Source organism: Puma concolor, chromosome D1, assembly GCF_028749965.1.
Source record: "Puma concolor isolate L17-30 chromosome D1, mPumCon1.1.hap2, whole genome shotgun sequence".
NCBI classification, from domain to species: domain Eukaryota; kingdom Metazoa; phylum Chordata; class Mammalia; order Carnivora; family Felidae; genus Puma; species Puma concolor.
In genome coordinates, this window is record NC_141676.1 from 48014899 (window position 1) to 48037156 (window position 22258).

General features: G+C 49.4%; 1 protein-coding gene across 3 annotated transcripts in view; it reads left to right on the top strand.

The window, feature by feature from the left end:
• GALNT18 (polypeptide N-acetylgalactosaminyltransferase 18) overlaps nt 1–22258 on the top strand; it is a 355216-nt gene that overhangs the window by 192735 nt on the left and 140223 nt on the right. For all 3 annotated transcript variants that reach the window (XM_025928366.2, XM_025928368.2, XM_086677970.1), the window contains exon 3: nt 2132–2298. In XM_025928366.2, the coding sequence (XP_025784151.1) occupies nt 2132–2298 (167 nt within the window). The remainder of the gene's footprint in view (nt 1–2131; nt 2299–22258) is intronic.

Genomic DNA, 22258 nt, shown 5'->3' on the forward strand with positions numbered 1-22258 from the left:
CTATTCCCTCAGCCCCACCAGGCCTTTGCACGACTTGCTTTTTCATACCATTTAAGAGTGTAACTAAATCTGTCCTCCTCCCAGAGCCCTCTTCTGACGACTCCTTCTGGAACAGCTGCCAAGGCATCACGCTGTCCTCTTACCCTGCTTTACTTTTCATCTCAGTACTTACATGAAATTATATCATTTGTTTGCTTCCATGTTGACCTGTTTCCCCTGTCAAAGTGTAAGTGCCGTGAGGACAGGTACTTTGTCCTTGTCCTGCTGTGCCCTTATTGCCTACAAGAGTACCTGCTTCATGGAAGAAGCTCAATAAATATTTATTCCATTAAATACAAGAATGAATGCCTTCTACGATGCAAGTCTGTCAACCTGGTGGTTTTATTAACATTTTAAGTATGAAAATAACATAGACACAAAGATGGGGACAAAACATAAGAGCCTCTTAAATACAGAGAACACACTGAGGGTTGCTGGAGGGGGGTGGGGGAGGGGGAGGGTCCAAATGGGTTAAAGGGCATCAAGGAAGACACTTGTTGGGTTGGGCACTGGGTGTTATACATGGGGGATGACTCGCTGGAATCTACTCCTGAAATCATTATTGCACTATATGCTAACTAACTTGTATGTAAATTAAAAAATAAATAAAATAAAATAAGATAAAATAAAATAAAATAAAATAAATTGTAAGTATGAAACAGATTTGGGAAGAGGCTCAACTCTTTTCCTTCCCCCACTTCTCTTTGGTGAGAGAGAAGGAGAGCTGGAAATAGAATGGAGAAGTTTCTGTAAATTTCTGGTAACCATAGAGACGGTGATTTTAGTTTATTAATCTCCTGCTCTTAAGCAGGCTGGGGCCCCACGGTGATTTCTCCAAATTGCTCAGCCCTGGTTATCCTGCAGCCTTCCTCATTAAGGAAGAACAGGCCCATTCCTATCCTGCAGCACTTTAATTGCCAACAAGCAGAAGCTCTGTACCATTATGCTCGTTATTGCATGTTCTAACCTGGTTGCACCTCCCACTTTGGAGCCATACACCATGGTCACCAGCCCTGAACTCCTGGAGCCTCCAGTGGCAGGTGGTGGGAGTAGACAGCCTCCTCTCTGAGCCCAGGGCCTATAATTGCTGCTCTTTCCTTTTGTTCAACTGTCCTGAAGACAGGAGTCCATGCCTTCTGGAATAATGTTTCGTTTCAGCCCGAGCATGGCACCCATCATGGTTTCTTGCCCATAAAGGTGATGCTTACAGTACTTGTGTGTTCCTCTCCCTACTGGGAATAGCATGTAGACTTTTAAGATTATGCTCCAAGTCGTTTGGGAAAGAGACCTCCAAATGACTTCAGGGTTTCAGGACAACTAGGGGGGGAAATGAGACAGTTAGAGGTAGTCTCTCCAGCAACCATCTTTCCCTGAGGGAAAAACCAGGTATAGATGTCAGAAGACCATAGTGTGATTCTATCTTGGCAGCTGATTCACAGTGGGGACTCAATCTCTCTGAGCCTTAGTGACCTCCTCTGTGAAATGAGACGAGACCTGTCATTCTGTCCCTCATTTGTGTAGAGACTCTGACTGTAGCTTCAACCTGGTCTGGAGTCTGGTTCCTGGTGATGAATGAGAGGTAGGAGAGGCCCAGGCAGTATGCCTTCTGCAGTGAGACAGAGTGGATTCTGGCAGAAGTCACTGGAAGGGCACATCTTTTTCTCCCAAAGAAGATCATCTAAGGTCTGCTCTTACCTAGATGTTGGCTGCCATTTTGAAAAAACAAAGACTTTCCGTTGGTTGCATTTTCTATCCTATTGGGTTTAGAAAGATTGAGCCATTCTTCTAACAAACACTCGGTGACTACCTGCTGTGTTCCAGGTACTACACTGGGTGTTTACGGCACAACTATTCAGCTGGGATGATTATTGACAAATCCAGACTCTGTTGTGGTACAAATCCATTTTAATGGTTGTGAGTCTGTTATATATTTAGGGCTTGTCTTAAGTATCAAAGAAGAGGCCCTGGGAAGAATCTGGACTCCTGAGCCCTCCAGCAAAGCTGGAGCCAAGACATGGGGTGGGTCAGTACCTGGGGTGCCCCGCATCTGAGTCACGGACAGATCCAAGAGCCTGGCTTTTCTTCTTTGTAGGTGCCGCAACCTCTCCTTCCCCGATAGCCTGCCAGAGGTGAGCATCGTGTTCATCTTCGTCAACGAAGCACTCTCAGTGCTACTGCGCTCCATCCACTCAGCCATTGAACGCACACCTCCACACCTGCTCAAGGAGATCATCCTGGTGGATGACAACAGCAGCAACGGTGAGTGCCTAAACTCCCTTGAGCCCTGTACCCTGCTCTGTGCCTGACATCTCAGCAGAGGGTTGAGCCTCTGTTGGGGGGGCAGTTCTCATTTTTTAAGGCTCTCTACGACTGCTCCTTCAATGAGATGTTGCTTCAGAGATGAGAGATTCTTGATGGTCACGGCTCTGGAAGGTTCACTCCATAGGTGTACCCTCTCTGCATCTTGAAGGGGCCTGGTCCCTAAGCTTTTCCTCATTGGCTGTCCACTCTCTCCTCTAACATTCTAGTGCAGTGTAGGATAAAGAGCCCTGACCCCCACCCCCACCACATGCACGGTGAACATTGCACCACGTGCACAGCGACTCTTTTCTGTGAAGCATCATTTCAGTTTGTGGTATCCCTTGGCCTCTTCCTGGAAGATTGTTGGTGTTGTCTCAGCAGTGGTGCTGATGATAGCAGAGGTGTTGATGGTGCTGGGTGTGGCGCTGGTTTGCAGGGGTCTCGATGGTGGGGCTGGTAGTGGGCGTGTAACACGGTGGCAGCAACAGAGCTGTAAAAAGTCTGTCCTCTTTGCTGGATGCCCTGCTCCCTGTTCCATCCGGCCTCCGCAAAGCCTCGGGTGGCCCACAAACACTTGTTGAAGCCCTTACCCCTTCTCTCTCCCCTTCTCCAGCCATGCTACCAGCTACCTCTTTCCCTTGGGGCACATTCTGGGGCCTCTGATACCTACATATACCAACCACCCCATAACATTTTCCAAACTTAGAGACCAGGTACTGAGATGGTTTTAAAACCAGTGCTCTTGATAGGATGATTAATATGGATGTGCTTTGGATAATGCACGATACTAAATACTAGGCTGCTAGGGCACGGGATCAGAGAGTCACTGAGCCTGTGTTATCTTTAGTGCTTTCTCTGGTGTCAGGTAGTAAATTTTCCAGTGAATCGTTGCTATAATGAGAAATTCAGATGGGCAATTTGTGTTTTGTTATCAATTAAAGCTGAAACGTATCAGATAATTGAAATATATTTAATCTCAATAAGCAAATTTTCTTTTTCATTTTATCACCATGTAGTAAGAAGTGTAGAGCAGCGCTGTGAAGCGGATTTTAGAGCTTTCTGAAGGGCAGTGCTTATGGATCACTTGACTCTAATTGTTCCGTGGTTGTAAAGGGAGGAAAAGACATCAGAGAGTGGTAGCAAACAGGCAGCATAGTTTTAAAGGTGATTGTTAATGCAGGAGACAGGAAGGGGCCCAGCCTCTGCTTCTCACGGCTACTTGCTATTATCTGGCCTGTGTCCATGGAATGGATGCCTGAGCAAGGGGAGAACAGCTTGACTAGCCCACCCGTGCACCCTACCTTGCCGCACCCAGGCCTGCTGGCCCCTCTCCTCTTACATGTGAGAAGGTAAGGGATGAATGAGCCATCCTTTCAAGGGTGAGGACATCCCCCAGTCACGAGGCATCCTGAGGCTCTGTTGTGCTATAGAGGTGGGTATGAGGATCAAAGGCAAGATACTGGCCAGAGAGATATTATGAAGGAAGCATCTTCCGGATCTCTTGACTAATAGGCTATGGGCAGATGAACCAAAGGAGGGCTAGCGAATTATGGCTCAGTTTCAAGCCAGGGTGGCTCTGAGGATGATGGTGCCTTCCCAGGAGAGGGAAGAGGAGGAGCGGTGGGGTTCTTCAAGGATGGAAGCTTTCAAACCCTGAGCTCTAGGGAGTATTATGCTGATGGGAAAGTTAAGAATCATGACTATGGTGGTAGTTACCCAAAGCTACATGTGACAAAATTGCACAGAACTACATACCCACGCCCAAATGGGTACACATCTTACTGGAGAGATCTGAAAAGCTCCGCGGATGGGGGCAACATCATATCACAGTGTGATATTGGACTGTAGTTGTGTAAGATATTAACGTTGCAGGAGGCCGGGTGAAGGTGTGTGGAACCTCCCTGTACATTTCTGTGTACTTTCCTGTGTTATCTGTAATTACTTCAAAATATAAAGGCTGAAACAAACATCTCTCTCAGAAGATTCTAATTCAGTAAGTTTGAGGTGGAATCTGGCCATCTCTGTTTTGAAAAGCATTCTTGGGATGCCTGGGTGGCTCAGTTAAGCATCTGACTCTTGGGTTCAGTTCAGATCATGATATAGTTCATGAGTTCAAGCCCCGAGTCTGGCTTTGTGCTGACAGAGCAGAGCCTGCTTGGGATTCTCTCTCTGTCTCTCTCTCTGCCCCTCCCCTGCTATGTGCACACACGCTCTGTCTCTAAGTAAATAAACATTTAAAATAAAAATAAAAAAGTAAAAAGCATTCTTAATGGCTGTGTTGCATAGCTCTGGTTGAGAACCTCTGGTTTAATGGGTAAGATGTAGCTTTGCTCTTGTACACATGAGTTCCAGTCCATGATGTGAAGGGAAAGAACTCTGAAGTCTCGAGACATGGGCTGTAGGGTCCTCTCCACCATTGGATGAGTGACCATGATGTCTCAGAATCTTCATTTCTTCCTTTGTAAAATAGGAATAATAATCGTCCCCGTTTGCTTCACCTGCCTGACACAGTCAAGCGAATGACCAAATTGAAGGCCATCAGTGTTTACCCCTACCCACCCCGCCCCCGCATTCCCAGGAGACTGCCACATAGCTCGCCAACTACACAGCTGGAGCTCCAGAGAGGGAACCGTGGGAACGTGAATTTGGAGTCTTATGCACAGAATAATTGAAGCCACTGCCTGGGAGGAGATGGTGGCAAAGAAAAGAGGGAAGAATAAAAATAGAAGCTTGAGAGAATACTGAGCATGAGACATTAAAGAGTCAGGAGGAAGAGGGTTAGCTGGTGAGAGACGGAACGGGAAAGGGCAGGAGAAATCTGGAGGATGACGGATTCCTTGGACAGAGAGAATTCCAGAAGTGAGAGTCATTTATTTGAATGAACCCACAGACGGTGGGAGCACGCAGAGTCTGGGAAGAAGCCTCCGTATTTGGAAGGTGCAGCAGGAAGCTTTAGGAAAGTATTGGGGATGGGGGCTATGGAAGCCATTTAAAGATGAAGAGCAGACAGGGAGGTAGCTTTTCTCTGTCAGGGATTTTGGCTGCAAGAGAGAATCAGATCCTAATGATTCTGGAGCAATGTTTCTCACTCACACACACTTACACACGCTTACACAAATTTTAACCATAATCTGTAGTAAGAAATACGTGCACATCATGACCCAGGATGACACACGTACTCACACTCATACAATAGCACACGCTATTGAAACAAAACTTTTAAGAAACAATAGTTAGCCTTCTAATGTGTGAAGCACGGTGATATTTTCTATTATAGTCTGGTTTATGTTATTCAGTTGTATTGCACTATATTGTATGGTATGGTATTGTATTGTATTGTATTGTATTGTATTGTATTGTATTGTATTGTATTGTATTGTATTGTATTGTATTGTATTGTATTGTATTTCTTTTTTTGAAAGGCAGGTTGTTCTCAAGACCCTGACTGCACATTAGAATTGCTCGGGGAGCTTTTACACAATCTGGGTGGCCATCTCTTGGCTCTGGTAATTCCATTGGTCTGGGGAGGGGGGGTTGCCTGTGGCCTTTGAGGCCAAGGCCTCTGAAGGGGGAGGAGAGGAGGGGATCCCGGGCACAGAAGTGAGGGCTGCCTCTGGGAAGAAAGGGCCCATCTCTGTACCACTCAGGAGAAGCAGATGGGTGAACAGGGAGATAGCTGGAGGCAATGAGGGGTACAAGAAGGGGTGCCAGGAGGCTGGCAGAGTAATAGTGCTCAGTCTCAGTATCCTACAGCTTTTACAAGACCTTGGGTGGGTGGGGGCATGTTGGGAAGGGGACTGGTGGCAGCTGGGGTTGCCCTGTGTGGAATGGGGCAGGGAGGCGATCCGGAATGGGTCTCCTCAAGACCAGTCTGAGCTGAGCTCTCAAGAAGGGCAGAAAAAACCCTGGAGACTGTGGCCCTTGAAAGAGGTGAGCCATCATGCTTAGCAAAGGGCTTGAGGACCCTTCAGACCAGACCAGCCCGACTTGGGGGAAGGTGGCTAGGACGATATCCTCCTGCTCAGGCTCCATTTGGGGCCTGCTTCTCTTGGGCATCATCTCGCTCAGCACAGAGCGAGATGTTTATTTCATGTCAGGCCAAGTCAGTACAGTTCCACAGATGTTTATGGGGCACCCAGCCTGGGCCAAGAGCATGACGGGAATCTAGCCCCTGACATCAGAGAGTCCTGCAAATAAATAAAAGGATATGAAACCTAATAGGATTCCTGTTTCTGGTCTCAGGTCTGCCACTTCCTGGCCGTGGGTCCTTGCCTTGGTTTTATGTGCCCTGTGGGGATTTCAGGCCCTGCCCTACCTGCCCCATAGTCACCAAGGATAATGACAATGGAAGTGAGTGACAGTGAAGTAATGGCAGTGAAAGGGCCATGTAAGCTGCAAGGTGTGAAGGGTGCCCCCAGGGTGAGTCTAAATGACAATAACAACAACTGCAACAACAGTAATAATAACAGCTGATGTGTAACCACTACTTAAAGGCAACTCTTGCTTTTCTCTCCCTCCTGAAACAGTATGCTCTGGTGGGAAGAACGCAGAAATGGGCCTTCGGCCAGCTTTTCAGTTCCAGCTCTTTCTAGCTTCTTCCTGGCTACGTGCTCTTGACCTCTGTGAACCCTATTTTTCTTATCTGTAAAACTGGGACGTGGAATTCCTACCTCAGGAGTTGTTCAGAGGCTTGAATGCGATAAGGCATGATGGAAGGGGCATCTGTGTTTGCAACTCTAAATGAAGCGGGAGTATAGAGCCTTCCGGACATCTCCCCAGACAGTGTCACGCGTTGTGTGTGTGCTGGTACCTCGTGTCCCCCAAGCCCCTCCTCCACAGGCATTTCTTTTGCCTTTTTTTAAAAATTGGTTTCAAGAGTAGAATTTAGTGATTCATCGCTTACATATACCACCCAGGGCTCATCCCAACAGGTGCCCTCCTTAATGCCCATCACCTGTCTAGCCCAGCCCCCCGCCCCCCACCTCCCCTCCAGCAACCCTCAGTTTGTTCTCTATAGTTGAGAGTCTGAAGGCATTTTTGTTTGGGGTCAGGCTTGTGTTTCCACAGACACAGGAAAGGGACCGTCAGTGACCGCCTTCTTCATCCAAGCCTCTCTAGATCTTTAGCTCTCTCCCTCAGAAGCCAAGGGCTGGAGGCTCTGCAGATGGTCCTTGTATGAGAGTCTGAGTCCCTGTTTTTCTGCCTCCTTAGCAATATCCCAAACAAGCTCCACTCTTTCAGGGGGCAGCTCCTGTGTAGGATGTGGTCATTCTACTAATGTCGTCTCAGACTTGAGCGTTTGAGCTTGATGAAAAATACAGAGATTCGTGCCAGGCGCATTCTTGCCTCAGGACATTTGCACTTGCAGCTCCCTTCACTTGGAAGGCCTTTACTGCCCCACAGCTTCTTCTTTTGCCTCTTTAGGACTTTGCTCAAATCTTTAAAATAGCACCCTGGTTAAAGTGGCAGCCCTTACCCCTGTCACTCCTCATCCCTTCCTCACTTCTTTTCTTCCACAGCACCTATTACTACATCTGTTATACTGTACTCACTTGGTTACCTTCCTTTATTTATTTGTACATTTTCACTCCACCCGTCTGTAAGTTCCATGAAGACAGGGACTTGGGGTTTGTTCATTGCTCTGTCTCCAGTGCCCAGAGTAGTGCCTGGTAGTTGTAGGGATGTACTAGATAGTGATTGAATGAATCAGTGCATTTTGATTCTGTAGGTCTGGGGCAGGGCTCGGAATCTGCATTTTAGTAAACTTTCCAGAGCATTCTCATGCAGTGGGACATTGTCTGGGAATCACTGTTCTAACTGTTGTCCCTCATCTGTACTGCAGCTGAGGACCTTGGGACGACAGGCATTTAAGCTCCCCCAGAGCAAGCCTCAGGCAGCAGGCACTGCTGGGTGGAGTGTTTCTTCCCCCGGTGGGGCCTTTGGGACCTCCCTGCTGCATCCCAGGGAGATGACGTGAATGGCGGGCAGGATGCAGAGCTTCTCTTGCTGTTACCCCCAACGTGGCCTGAACTCAGGTCCTATGCACAGAGTCAGATGGCTGACCCCAAGCCTCCTCCCTTCAATGTTACCCAATGTCTGCAGGCATTCCTGCCAGGGTAGGCCATGCCCTACCTGCCCTGTAGCTCTGAGACAATGTCTCCCCACCCTGGCTCCTCATCCTGTTATCTCAAGAAATGGTGGGAACACGGCTGTGAGCCTCCTGGTTTTAATTACCATGCTCTTAGTGAATCCCAATAGGCCAATGTCTTTATCTGGGACTGAATGATTTAACCTTTATGGATCTCCAGAGGGAGGGAAGCACCAGCATTTGCAACTGATAGAATCATCCCTGCCTTTGATTCTTGGCATTCACCTGTTTGTTCGTTCACTTCATTCATTCACTCATTCATTCATTCATTCATTCATTCCCCCAACAGGTTTTTGATGGCCACTACTTTGTGCTAGTACTTTAGCACACAGCTAAGCATTTGCCTCTCCCCCATTGTGAGCTCATTCATGTGACACAGGTATTCCAGTGCCTGGCACAGGACAGGTGCTCAATGAACATGAGCCTTTTCAGGTCCCCTCACCGGTTGTCCCAGAGTCACCGTATTCCACAATCCAGCCACGTCCACTTCCAAAACCATTTCCTTTTCTGCACTTTCTGTATTTCCTTTTTTAACTCGTGTCCTCTTTTGATAAACTTAAAAATCATACACCCTTCTTTTCATGCTATTTGAAATTTTAAAATGAATCTGACTGTTGTGACTAAAAGCATATCAAAGCAATGGCAATATCAAATATTCTTTTAAGAATACCATTCCCTGAGGTGCCGGGGTGGCTCAGTCAGCTAAACATCCGACTTCGGCTCAGGTCATGATCTCATGGTTTGTGGGTTTGAGCCCTGCATTGGGCTGTATGCTGACAGCTCGGAGCCGGGAGCCAGCCGGCTTCAGATTCTGTGTCTCTGTCTCTCTCTGCCCCTTCCCCATTCATGCTGGCGCTCTCTCTCTCTCTCTCTCTCTCTCTCAAAATAAATATTAAAAAAAAAAAAAAAAAAGAATACCATTCCCTGGAGGTCTCAGTCTGCTCTTGGTTGGCAGTGACTTGGCCAACCTCACCCAGCCTGATGTGTGTCCTCTTCTGCCCTCCAACAACAGAATGGCCAGTTGCCAGAACCTCACACCCTTGAAGCTGGATGGTCTCTCTCCTGGGTGATGCATACCTTTCGCTCATGGATGCAGCCTTCTCACTGGTCACGTTTGCTCGAAATCTTCAACAAATGTTGGCAGCATGAGTCATAGAACCAGGCAGCCTCCACAGACAGGGTAAATGGGGCTGTCCCTCCCCCACCATGCTGTTGGAGAGACAGACAGAAGACCAGGCAAACCCCACCTGGCTCTTGGGAGGAAACTGAGGACCTGTGTAGGACAGAGACTTGCCAGGGCCCTATAGTATGTGGGTGACAGAGCTGAGGTAGGACCTTGGGTCCTCTGACTCTCATGAGGGCTCTCTCCTCAACCCCATGCTGTGTCCCTACGTGGCCCCATGTTCAGTCTTCCTGCTGTCTGCACTCTATATGGCTGTGGAAGCCCAGCCAAGGCCAGGCAGGTTTGGTTTTGTTATGGTGCTCCGGGCCATTTGCCCTGCTTAGCCCTCTTCTGAGAATGACTGTCCTCCCACAGCCCACCCCCTTCACCCAAATCAAGCTTCAGGGACCGTTCAGGTGGTAGCGCTTCCAGAAAGCCCTCCATCACTCTGCACTCTGCCTGCCAGCTGGATCAGGAAGTTCACCTTAGCACTCACACAGCCTCTGACTGCCTCCCTCACATACTATTTGTACTGGCTATTTACTCACGAAATTAGAGTGAGAAATTTAGCACAGGTTAGCCAGGGTGACCAGTGTTAGACAGGGTGCCACTCATCTCAGTGTCCCACCAACTAGCCCAGTGCTCAGCACATAGTAGTCACTCAATAAAACTGGTTACAAAAGGACATTCACAATCCCTTAGGGAAGTAGGTGTGGTTACCATCTCTGTTTCTGTAGAGGAGGAAGCTAAGTCTCAGATGAAAATAAAAAGTGACCACGGCCCAAGGTCATAGCCAAGCCATGGTTAGATGGGGATTCAAACCCAGATCCCCTGGTCCTGGAACCCGTGTCTCTCTACTCGTCACACTGCTAGGAGGCCGGGGGCTTTTCTTTTATTTTTTGGAGGAGTGAGACTATTTAATTTAGAAATAAGCTTTGGGCAGCCTCCTAATCAGAAGGGAGCCTATGAGTCCACTCTTGGAGAGAAAGACCATCATGGAGGTAAGGCCCCCATGTGGGGCGGGAACAGCATGAGAACTGGCACCAGGAGCTGGTCTTGTGCTCAGCTATGTGGACATAGGTTCCTTCGTGTCTGATTTTCCCCTGACAGCAGCCCACCCCATTACTTCTTGCGGAGGGTAGATCAAATCCAGGATGACCCCCTAGCCCCCACGCTAAATAAAATGGTAGACCTGTGTCCCAGAGTCTCGCATGGATTAGCCTCCCCCAGACCCCTCCCAGGTACAGGTCCTGGATCTACCTCAGTGAAGGGCAGCTGGCAGGTGTGGACATGAGTGGTTCCTCAGGCTGTGTTCCATGCCCCCGGCTAGACCACCGCTCAGTGGGCTGCCTCTGCCCAGGGCTGGGCTTTGACCCTCACTTCTCCAGGCCTGGGCCTCTGACCAGAGTGACTCCCAGTGCTTCTGGGTAGATGAAGTACGAATCAGGCAGCACCAGCACAGTGAGCACTTAACATGTGCCAGGGCCTTTTCTAAGGATTTTTTTTATAAATTAATCAGTGCTGTATGATAATGGTAAGAACCATTACGATATCATTCTATATAATAAGGAAATAGGCACAGAGGAGCTAAGGAACTTGTCCAAAGTCACACAGACATAGGATTTGAACCCAGGCTGTCTGGCTTCTGAGTTGACTCCCTCGACCATTAAACAGGCTGCCTCTCATGCACTGTGGATCTCAGACTCCAAAAGAATTAATGGAATTTTGGCCTCATTCTCTGGAGAGAGAATGGCATTGGGCAACAGGGCCAGCAAAAGAGGCGAAGAAGGAACTTAAGAGAAGGGAGTGGCTGTCTCCTCAGCAGGAGCTTTGCCCGGGTTCAGTAGGAAGGAGACGTGTTTCATGGAGGCGGCTAGGCTTGTGTCGGGACTGAGAGGAAACTGAAGAGCCGTGCTCAGGTCATCTCGTGAGAGGGGCAGCTTCCTATTTCATTTGAAACGGAGAGAACCTGGCGTGTCTATGTGCGCACGTGTATGAGTGAGTGGCTGTGACCAGGTGAACGTGCGCTGATGCGGTGTGAACGTGTGTGAGCAATGTGTGCACGCATGGGTGCACCTGGTGTCTTACTCCATTTGGGTGGCTTTTACACCATGTACCGTGTTTTGTACCAAAATACCATAGACTGGGCGACATTTGTTTCCCATGTTCTGGAGGCTGGAAGTTCAAGTTCAAGGTGCTGGCAGATTCAGTGTCTGAGGAAAGCCTGCTTCCTGGCTTATAGATGGCTGCCTTCTGGCTTGTCCTCAAATGGCCTTTCCCTGCTGCCTGTGTGTGGACAGAATGCAAGTACTGGCGTCTTTTCTTATAAGGGGGCACTAATCCCATCATGCGGCTCTACACTCATGACCTTATCTAACCTTGATTACCTCGCAAAGGCCCCACCTCCAAATACTATAATGTTGGGGATTAGGACTTGACTGTATGGATCTGGGGGGTGTGCAGATTCGGTCCATCACACTGGGCTTCTGTGAGCAGTGGCGGTCGGGGGGAGGGACAAGACCCACAGATAGTGGCTGAGCCACTTCCACCACTACCTGGAGCCACCTTCACGGTCGTGATGAGTGACAAGTCATTGCACAACTGTGAGTCACTGTTATTTTTAATCGGTGGTAAGAAAATCACAGAGTAGTGACGAAGTAGAATCAGAACTCCCAGATTGCTTGTCACCAGCTGCTGGGTCCCCCTCCACCCCCTGCGGAGACCCCATCATCCCTTGGCCCAGAGGCTGCCTAATCATTGTTTAATGTTTCAAAGATGCTGTCCTACACAAGAGATACTCATTCCAAGCTGTAAAAATACCAACAGCTTTGCATGCAGCTGGAATAATTGCAAAAATAAAAAAAAAAGCAGAGGAAAAGAATGGTCTGACAGTATTGTGCTTTATGGAGCTTAAAGAATCCCATATAGCTAATCTAATTACAACCAAGGCTCAGGCAGCTTAAAGGTGTTTATACAGCCAGGCACATGGGCTGTCGGCCCACTCAGCTGAAGGCTTCTTGTCACCACCACCCCCATGCCTCTGACTGGTGTGACTAGAATAGCCCACCCATAAGACTGGCAGCAGGCACCCAGGAACCTCAAGATGGAGGCGGCCTCATACTGAATTCTGCAGTGGTCCTGGAGGCTCTCACATTTACCCCGTGCTGCCTGGGGCTGCTCTGCCTGCCACACTATTCGCCCCCAGACTGAGGCTTACTCTTGGCCAGACTATACGGATTCCTGTGCTCAGGCATTGTCCAGCCCTCTCCCACGGAAATCGTATGACTTGTGAGCTCCTGGCTGCTCTGGGTAGCGAATGCCCACCCCTCCCTGCCCGACTCAAGCCCTGATCAATGCCCACCCCTCCCTGCCGGACTCAAACCCTGATCCTAGGACTGGGACGTGCTTCGGCCAGTGGCCATGGTGGTGGAAAGGAATCGGGTAAATATTTCTGGCCATTTCAGTTGTGTCTGTTTCTGAATGATCCTTGTAGAGCCACCACATGTGGTTTTGCGGGCTGTGCCCTTGACCAGGGCACCCAGACAAGGGGCAAGTGGGGGGTTTAAATCTAGCCCGTGATCTCCGTTCGCTAAGCCATGCATCCTGATATGAGTCTGTGTCAGAAATGCCTTTTCAAACTGGGAGTCTGAGGGGGAATACTTTTCTGTGATGCACATCAAAGGGCCATGTGCTAATAGCCCAGCCAGTGCTGACTCTGTGGAGAATAACAGCAGTGTCTTCTTCCCATGGTGGACAGCATGGCCGTAACAGAGCTGCTGCAGCCTGGGGGTGTCCCCCACACCTGCTGCCCTCCACACCCCAGCCTTCCTTAACTTCCTCTGAGTTGGTCCTACACTGGACCTTCTGCCTCTGTGCTCTACCAGTCTGCCGTTCCCTCCTAGGATGGAGCCCTTACCCCCTGAGCTGGGCTCTGGCTCCCATCTAGCCTGGCCAACCCTCCTATTTGAGAGGCTTGCCCCTGCTCTTGGTACCCCCTGGCTGGGACCCTGCTCCACTAGTCTGATCCACCTGTCTTCCCCTAACCTGGGGGCTGAGCATCCTTAGTGATGCCTGGATGTGCCGAGCCCCTGCTGACACCGCCTCCTGGACAAGCCCCAGAGCTCAGTCAATTTCTCCAGCTCCGGTTCTGCCTGTTGCCATCTTCTTCTCTGTCCTCACCAGCCACTCTGCCAGGGTCCCAGCATGCCACTCTGCCAAGTCTACCTGAGTCTCGCAGTAGTGTGGGTAGCACATCACTCGTCCTGGGCCCCTTTGCTGATAAAGGAAGCTGACTTAGGGAATCAGAAACTCCCCAACATATTTCCCTGCCTCCCAAGAAGAGCCCCCAGGAGGGCAAAGAACATGCCCTCCTTAGCTCAGGAGCTCCCTGTAAGCAGTCTGTAGCAGGGGGACTTTGGACCATTTTGCTTTACAGGCGAGACAAGATGACCAGCATTTGATTAACAGAGCCAGCAGGAACCAAATACAGGAAAGCCTTCTTCAAGCGGTCAGCCGTATGACCATCTGTTGAGGGAGAATTTCCTGGAGTTGGAGCACTGAGCGAGTATGGGAGGAGATCAGGAGCGGTCTCTTCTGCCCCCGGGTGAGGGGCCCTGCTGCCGCAGCTGGGAGTCCAGCTGTCTCTGGGAAAGGCCAGGGTCATACTACCCCAGCCCGTAGTGCGGCCCACAGGAGATGTCTCCTTGTCCAGCCTATCTCGCTCAGCAGCTTGTAAAGACAGACCGGTACTGACGGGGTAGGTACCGTGAATGCAGGCACTACGGCCAAGCTGAGATCATCCCTCTGCTTTCCCAAACACTTAAAACCGCTGCTGATATTAAGTCTTCGGAGTCCGGAATGCCTCCCAGTGAGACTGATTTTCTGAAAGGCAGCCCCAGACCACACAGCAACCCAGGTGTCCTCCAGCAACACCAGGAAAGAAAAGGGAGCGTGTGGACAAGAGTTAGAGCTTTGTGGCCACCCCAGCTGCGGTCCAGATATGTCCTGTGTGGTACTTCAGAGCCCCCAGGAGGCTGGTGCTGCTACGGTTTGATGTCATGGTGGAAGGTTCTACGGGAGACACCATGGGGGGGGGGGTGCAGTAGAAGCCAGTGCAGATGACAACAGCAGGTGTGGACCTGCCTACACTGCACATCACTAGAAATCTGCTCTTATTGTGATTGGGGGAAGAGAATTTTTTTTTTTTTTTTTTTTTTTTTTTTTTAACCAGGGCTCTACTCTACACCTAAGGGCCCTAAATTGGGAACGAGTTCTTTTTTTTTTTTTTTTTTTTTTTTCAGGGACTGCCTCACGTATCTGCTCAGGTCCACAGGGACTTGTGCCTTTGGAGTTTCTGCAGCCATTGACATGCATTCATTCAACAAATGGAGAAGCAGGTTCCATGCTTTTTGCTGGGGAGGCAGGGGTGAACCAGGTGTGGCTCTTGCCTCTGACAAGCTTTAGTCAAGTAGACAGACTCTACAGCCCCCCTTTGGCACAGATGCAGAGATGAGATGTAGAGATGTAGTGATGCCTCATTTCTACTTGTTTTTAGACGCATATGCCTTGGGAGTTCAAGATGTAAGTAGAATTGTAGGGAGGAAAGCTCTGGAATAGAAAACAACCCCAGGTTTGTCAGATCAGTGAGCAGGAAGGTTTCGTTCAAACCACCACTAATGGAAGGCTACGTTTACTAGACAGCCCCAAGGCTGACTCTTGACTCATTCTGTGCTGCTGAAGCAGGGCGTTGATTTTAGTCTAACCAGAGAGGGCAGGGCCCGGCAAACGAGACATGTGGCTCCCTTTGTTTTCCCGTCCCTGGTCCCCATACTGTGACTTCCATTCCTTCCCCTGCCGCCCTGCCGCCCTGCCGGAGGTAGTTCTCCACTCAGCACCCGACCTAGGAACAGGGTGGGTGACCTAGCTCACTTTGTGGGTTGCTCTCCTTGCTAGATGGGCTTCTCTAGTGGGGCATTGGGCAACTTGAAGCAGGCAACCCTAAAATGTAGTGCAAGCCCCTCACTTTACTAGAGGGACAAAAGATCCAGAGGGGGTATGTGAGTTTCCCAGTGGCACACAGCTAGAGAGCAACCCTGCTCCAGTGCTTTGCTGTCTGCACTCATTCATCCAGCAAACATGCACAGAGTGTGTTCTCGTGTGTCAGGCATCACACTCAGCACCAGTGATGCAACAATGGGTCGAAACAGTTTCTGTTTCCAGAGAGCTCACAGCCCAGTGCAGATGATACACCGTAAACAAATAGCCGTTACACACAATGTGGTGGTAAGTGCCACCAGCCACAGGTGACAGGAGAGAGTGCTGAGGAGCCCCAGGGAGAGGTCAAGGTCATTCTGGGAGGACTTCCTGGAAGAGCTAGCATTTGAGCTGGGCCTTGGAGGTTGAATGGGATTTGGATAATGGATTTGAGAGTGGAGAAAAAGACAGAACTTGCCTCTGTTTTTGTGTCTTTCTAATAGACTTTAGGGAAGGAGTCAGAACGATCATGTATTGGGCACCTACTGTGTTCCAGGCACTGTGCTGCACACTTTTACACACTGTCTTAATTTTTCTGGTATCTCTCTTCATCTTACAGATGAGGAAGCAGACTCGGAAGTAACTTAGCCCTGAATGGAGGCTTCTTCTTTGATTCCTTCTTCTCTCTTCCCCAGGAGGCCTCCCCCAGTGCCTTGTGCCCCACAATGAATGTGATGATTGAACGAAAATGGGCACAAAGAGATGGGAATAGTGACTTTGCAAAGTCATAGGGAAGGCATCTTCCCCCTTCCTTGGACAGAGTGTGGCTGAGCACACAGCTATTTAGGATTTCTGTCATCAGAGTAAATGTCTTCCCATGCATTTAATTTATACCCACCCCCAGGCTGATATAATCTTAGCCTAAGTGAATACTAACAAGAACTTTCCCTTTTTCCAAGCATCTTTGATGTGTTACTTCATTTAACCCTACGACCAACCATGTGAGCTGGGTATTATTATTATCAAGCCCATTTCACAGACAAGAACACGGAGGCTCAGAAAAGTTACCAGTTGCATAGCTAGGAATGGAAGAAACAGCATTTGGGCCCAAGTTGGATCTGGCTGCAGAGCCTGAGCCCTTAACCTTGTGATATTCAGGGGTCCTAGACTCAGTTACCTACCGAGGCTAGATAGATAAGGTGAAAGGTAGAGGTGAGGCAATGAGGACTGGTGGGTCTGCGGTGAACAAGAGAAGGAGTCCCCGCTCAGCCAGAAGGGACCCCACCTCTTCCTAGCCTGCAAGACCGGCCGGCTTGTTTCAAGCTGGAGATCACACTTTTACATCTGGTGGGCCGAACGAGCCACGTGGGCAGGCCAGATACAGTCCTGGGCTTTCTAAGCACAGCCTATGTCGTGCTGGCTCCCAGTGTAAGACGTAGAAGCTTCTCTGGAGAAGCTGTGTATCTCACACAGCCTTGGTGGAAACTTCTCCCTCTTGTCCCCTCCCCCTCTCATGCTGGCTGCTTTCCCACATCTCAGAAAGCAGCCAGTCCACACAGGCTGAATGAGCCACTCCTCCGTGCAGCTTCCCTTCATCATGGGCAGTTGGAGAACTCGACAAGGCACAGGCCATGCGTGCACTTTTAGTCCCACTGATTCAGGGGGGCCCTTCTGGGCTGATCGGCCTTTCAAAAAAGCACACAGTCAGGCGGTTGAGGTATGGATTTTGTGTGCCTGGGTGGTGGACTTGGAGGCTGTCCTTGAGACATCCCTGAGTCTTGAGACCTTGCAACTTGCATCAGGCACCCTGGACCGGGCCAGTAGTGGGGGAGGGGAGGGGCCAGTGGCCAGGAAAGCTGCAGAGGAGGCAGATAGTTTGAGAGTCACTTAGAGCAGCCACATGTCCCTCAGCAGGACATCTCTCAGGGGCAGGAGGTCGGGGAGGGGGAGGGGAGGACAGCAGGAGCTCAGGCCTTCACATGGGCTGACTCAGCCTGCAGGTGCCTATGACTTGGACATACCACAGCTCACCGGGACTCACCCTGGCTGGCCTAATTCTCTCCCCATTTCCTGCACTGCCTGTGACCCACAACGCTGAGGGATGGTCCCAGAGTGTGTTTGTGGTGCTTGTGGTTGAAAATGGGGTCGCTGCCATCTAGGAGTGAATAACCACATCATTTCAAAGCCAAATAAGACCCAGGGGGAAAAAAATCCTAGGCCTCATGTTTCTCTCATCTGGGGAAAGAAAGGTGAATTGGAACTTCATGAGCCCAACTCTTTAAACCCTTTCTCACCCAGTAAATTTGATGGGGTGACAGAAATGAATTAGAAATTAGATCAGGGCTCAGCATTTACATGGGTTCCAAGCCAAATGGAAATTAAAAAGAGTATCTCCAGCAGAGTTAATGGTGAAGGCAAGGCTTCCTGCATATATGACTTGGCAGAGTGTTCCGACCTGGGTCTCGGGGGAATTGATGGAAGGATCCTGTTGACGAGATCAGGAGGTGGAGAGAGGGTTCTCTACCCAGATACGGGGAAGGAATTAACTTGTCACCAGTTGACACTCAACTGATGTGACAGAAAATACCACCAATGCGAGGCAGATTTTAATGCCAGGCCGCCCAGTGGCCACATTGACTCCCCCATATCTTCCCTGAGGTGCTTAGACATTGAAGAAAGGAATATTTTCCCCTACATTGAAGGAGGTTTCTAGCTAAGTCCAGTGGACGGGGTGTGTCTGCAAGCTTGTCTGTGTTGTCAAATTCCATTTGGTTTAAACATGAGAACTAATGCAGAGAATCAAAGAAAACAGAGTTGTTTGCTGAGTGTTCCTGACCAGGGCTGCTCAGGCATGAGGCTGAGGTATTACCTAAAGTGATTGTATTTTCTCTGAAAAGAATATTCAAGGTTGTTTAATCTTTCTGGAGTGAGTTTCCATAGTCTTAGGTACTCAACTGCTCTCCTCTAGACCTGCACACTCTGTAGTCCTACAATACGTCAGCCCAGCGGTGGGTGATATGCCTGTTCACCCAACTCCTCAATGTTGCATGGCTGGAAAATCCAGTCCTATCCTTCCACTTTCCACCGGGGCTCCTATGTTATGCCAGGTGTATCAATGGGAGAGGGAGGGGAGGAAGGAGGGAGAGACAGAGAGGGAAAGACAGGAAGAGGTATGGATAGGTAGGTGGGTAGATGGATGAATGGGTGGATGGATGGATGGATAGATGGGTTCAATCTTTTCCATTCCATGACATAGGTATTTTATGTCCATTTGAAAGATGAAGGAATTGAGAGAAGCAGTAGTGAATCACCCAAGTTCCCAAAATTTCTCACTGCAAGATGGTGGCAAAGCTGGGGCTTGAACCCATGTTTCCCAGCTTGAATGTGTCTGTCTTTTCCTTTGTCTGTATTGTCCACTAGGTCTTTTTTTTTTTTTTTTTTTTTTTTTTTTAACTGCCTGCCTTATATCTAAAGATGGAGTCACATAGGCCTGGACCAGTCATATAGGCTGCTTACACAAATAGATGGTCAGAAAGAGGTCCATTTTTTTTTTTCCATTCAGCAAATATGTACTGATCACTGTGTTGGCAGACTTCCAAGATGGAGCCCCAAGACTCCTGGCCCCCGGTATATACTTACTTCTTCTAGTTATTCAAACACTAACCTGCCTACCACTATGAAGGGTCTTTGCTGATGTAGTAAAGGTTCCCAATCACTTGGGCCTGACCTAATCACATGAGCTTTTTAAAAGCAGAGTTTCTTCTGGCCGGATGCAGAAAGGTGAGCCGCAGACATATGCTGTCAAGGTCTGAAAAAAAGCAAACATCCATGCTGTGAACTGCCGGTGGGGGCCACAAGGCGGGGAACTGCAGGTGGCCTCTGCTTGCCGAGAGTGGCCCCAGCTGACAGCTAGCAGGAAGACCGGGACTTCGCTCCTACAACTCCAGGAAATGAATTGTGCCAACAATTAGTAAAGCTAGAAGAGGACCCTGGGTCCCAGGTATGAGCTACAGTCCTGGCTGACATCTTGATTTCAGCCCAGTGACACCCTGAGTAGAGAATCCAGCCTTGTCATGCCTGAGTTTATAACCTCCAGAAACTGTGAGATAATAAATTTGTGTTGTCCTAAGCTGCTAAATTCACGCTGTTTGTTACGCAGCAACAGACTACTAAAGTAGTCACCTACAGTATGTTGGCCACTGTGCTAATTGCTGGGAATATGAGACTGGCATGGCCCCTGCCCTCACAGGGCTCACAGTCTGGTGTGAGAGATAGATGAGAAACACATCAAATGATTACAGTGTGATAAATGCCATAAAATATATAAACAGGATGATGTGAAATAAATCCGAGGTGGAAGGGCTTTGCTCCAAGGTGAGATGTTAGAGAGGCCTCTGGCCTGAGCACTAATGAATGAAAAGAAGTTAGCCAACCTGAAGAGCCATGGAAAAGTGTTCTAGGCAGAGGGAACAACACGTGCAAAGGCCCTGAGGTGGGAGAGAGCCTGACATATTCTCAGAGTCAGAAGAAGGCCAGTGTGTCTGGAACGTGGCAAGGAAGGAAGAAGAGGGCTTGAGATAATGTTGAGGAATCGGGCAGGGGCTTCATCACATAGTACCCTGTGGAAGAGAATTCTCAGTACAGTAGGCAACATTGGGGAATTTTAGATGCGGAGAGGTATGGTCTGACCGTCCTTTCTGGAGCATCTGTCTGGCTGGTCTGGAGTGAGTAGTTTCCATATGGGTAAAAGTAGAAGCAGGGAAGTCATTTGGGAGACTATTGGAATACTTCACTCAAGAGATGATGGTGGTCTGGACTATGGCAGCTGGCGGGAGGGAGAAGCAGCTGGATTTGAGATACATTTGGATCTGCTGGTGATTGGATGTAGGGGAAAGGAAAGAATTGGAGATGAAACTTGGGTTCCCAGCTTGAGTAATGGGGTGAGTGACCATGCCATTTACTGAGACAGGAGGCACAAGCTTGGGGGAAGAACAGGTTTAGGGAGTAAGACCAGAGTGAAGTTTTAGATGTGATGAATGTGAGATGCTTGTGAGATGTCTAAGAGAAGATGTCAAGCAGCTGTTTGGACAGATAGGCCCTGCTGAGCAGGGGTGATGCCCAGGCCCAAGGAGGGGTCAGGACCAGGCAGCTTGGCTTGGTGGCAGCTCCCTGATCATTTCGTTGAAGAAAGGCAGAATACTTGGGTCTGCATAACAAGGCTTTGAAGACCAGGGAACTGGACTTCTGGTGTAGTCTTCCTTCCTAGACTCCCCCACCCCCTGCTCACATGCTGAGTAGCTCCAACATGAAGCTGACATCTCAGCAAGTTACTTCAGTTGTTCTGGGCTAGTAGTAAGGTGCATTAAGCACCAAATTATATAAACTTGAAATTGCAGTCTAATGTTGTTAAGGGGCCTGAGGGAGCCTGGGAAGAATGAGCATGCTCAAGGAATCATCTCTAGGATGATCAAATCCCTGATTAGAATCACCTCCTGAGATCAGCTGGCCTCTAGAGAAAGCAGAGAGCGCCTCTGAATCCTAATGGGGTGTCGGCACTCTGGTAAGACGTTTGGCCAGGCTTGCCACCTCCTTCCCCAGGGCTCCTCAGTGCAGAAGGGTCTGGTGTGGAAAGAGTTCCCGCAGGGATCCTGACCTTTGGGCTCAGGTATGTAGCCACACCCTACGGGGGACCTGCACCGTGTGTGGCAGATCTGGCTCTGGCTGCTCCAGCTTTGCCTTGGAGGGGCTCTTCCCCCAGAAACAGATCCAGAAACATGGATTCAAGAGCATGTAGTTTATTGAGAAAGATATACGGGTAGGGTGGGGAGTTAAGACGAGGTGAGGGAAGCAGCAGTAAGAGTATGCTAGCAGGACAGGCACCACTGCAGGCAGGCAGCGCTTAAACCCAGGGGGAAATCCTGGGAAAGGGGGTAAAATACATGCCTCAGGACTATCATCCCCGAGAGGTGAGGGAGCCGGGGTATTTGTATACCAGCTCCCTTCAGTCATTGGTTCAGTGCTGCTCTCAAGGGACGTTAATTCCGAGCACTTCAGACTGACGTGTGCTGGGGCAGAGCGGACTTCTGTGGCTCTAAGCAAAGCCCTTGGGCAGATGTTCTGGGAGTTAAGTGTGGTGGTGGAGAGAGGGGCACTGAGAAAGGGTGAGGCGCCAACGAAATGGGTGAAGCATCCAAGGTTCACGAGGCACATGTTTTAGATACTTGTAAAAACTGCATTTCCAAAAAGCTACGGTACTGACTCTGTCCAAATCTCTGCAGGCCAAGTTGTAAGGCATGCTGGAGCATCTGCAGCAGGGTGAGACTATCCCTCCAGGTCAAGAAAAACCAGGGTTAGAACCTCTCCTGCCCCATGAAGTCCATCTGCAGCCCACAGGCAGAGCCCTCAGTGCCTCAAGACCTGGGGCCACATGTTCTCTGTGTCTCTGTCTAGTGGGTCCTTCTGACAGACAGAGCACCTGCCAGACTTAGGGTTATAGAGACTCACTCAGGCTAGGGGGGGTCAGAGGCCCACAGCTTCAGCAGGTTTAAAGCACAATCCAGCCAGGGATGGTAGAATCAGGGCAAGATGCAGTCTCTGGGAAAGACTGGTATATTCTAGGGGGGCCAGGCCTTAGC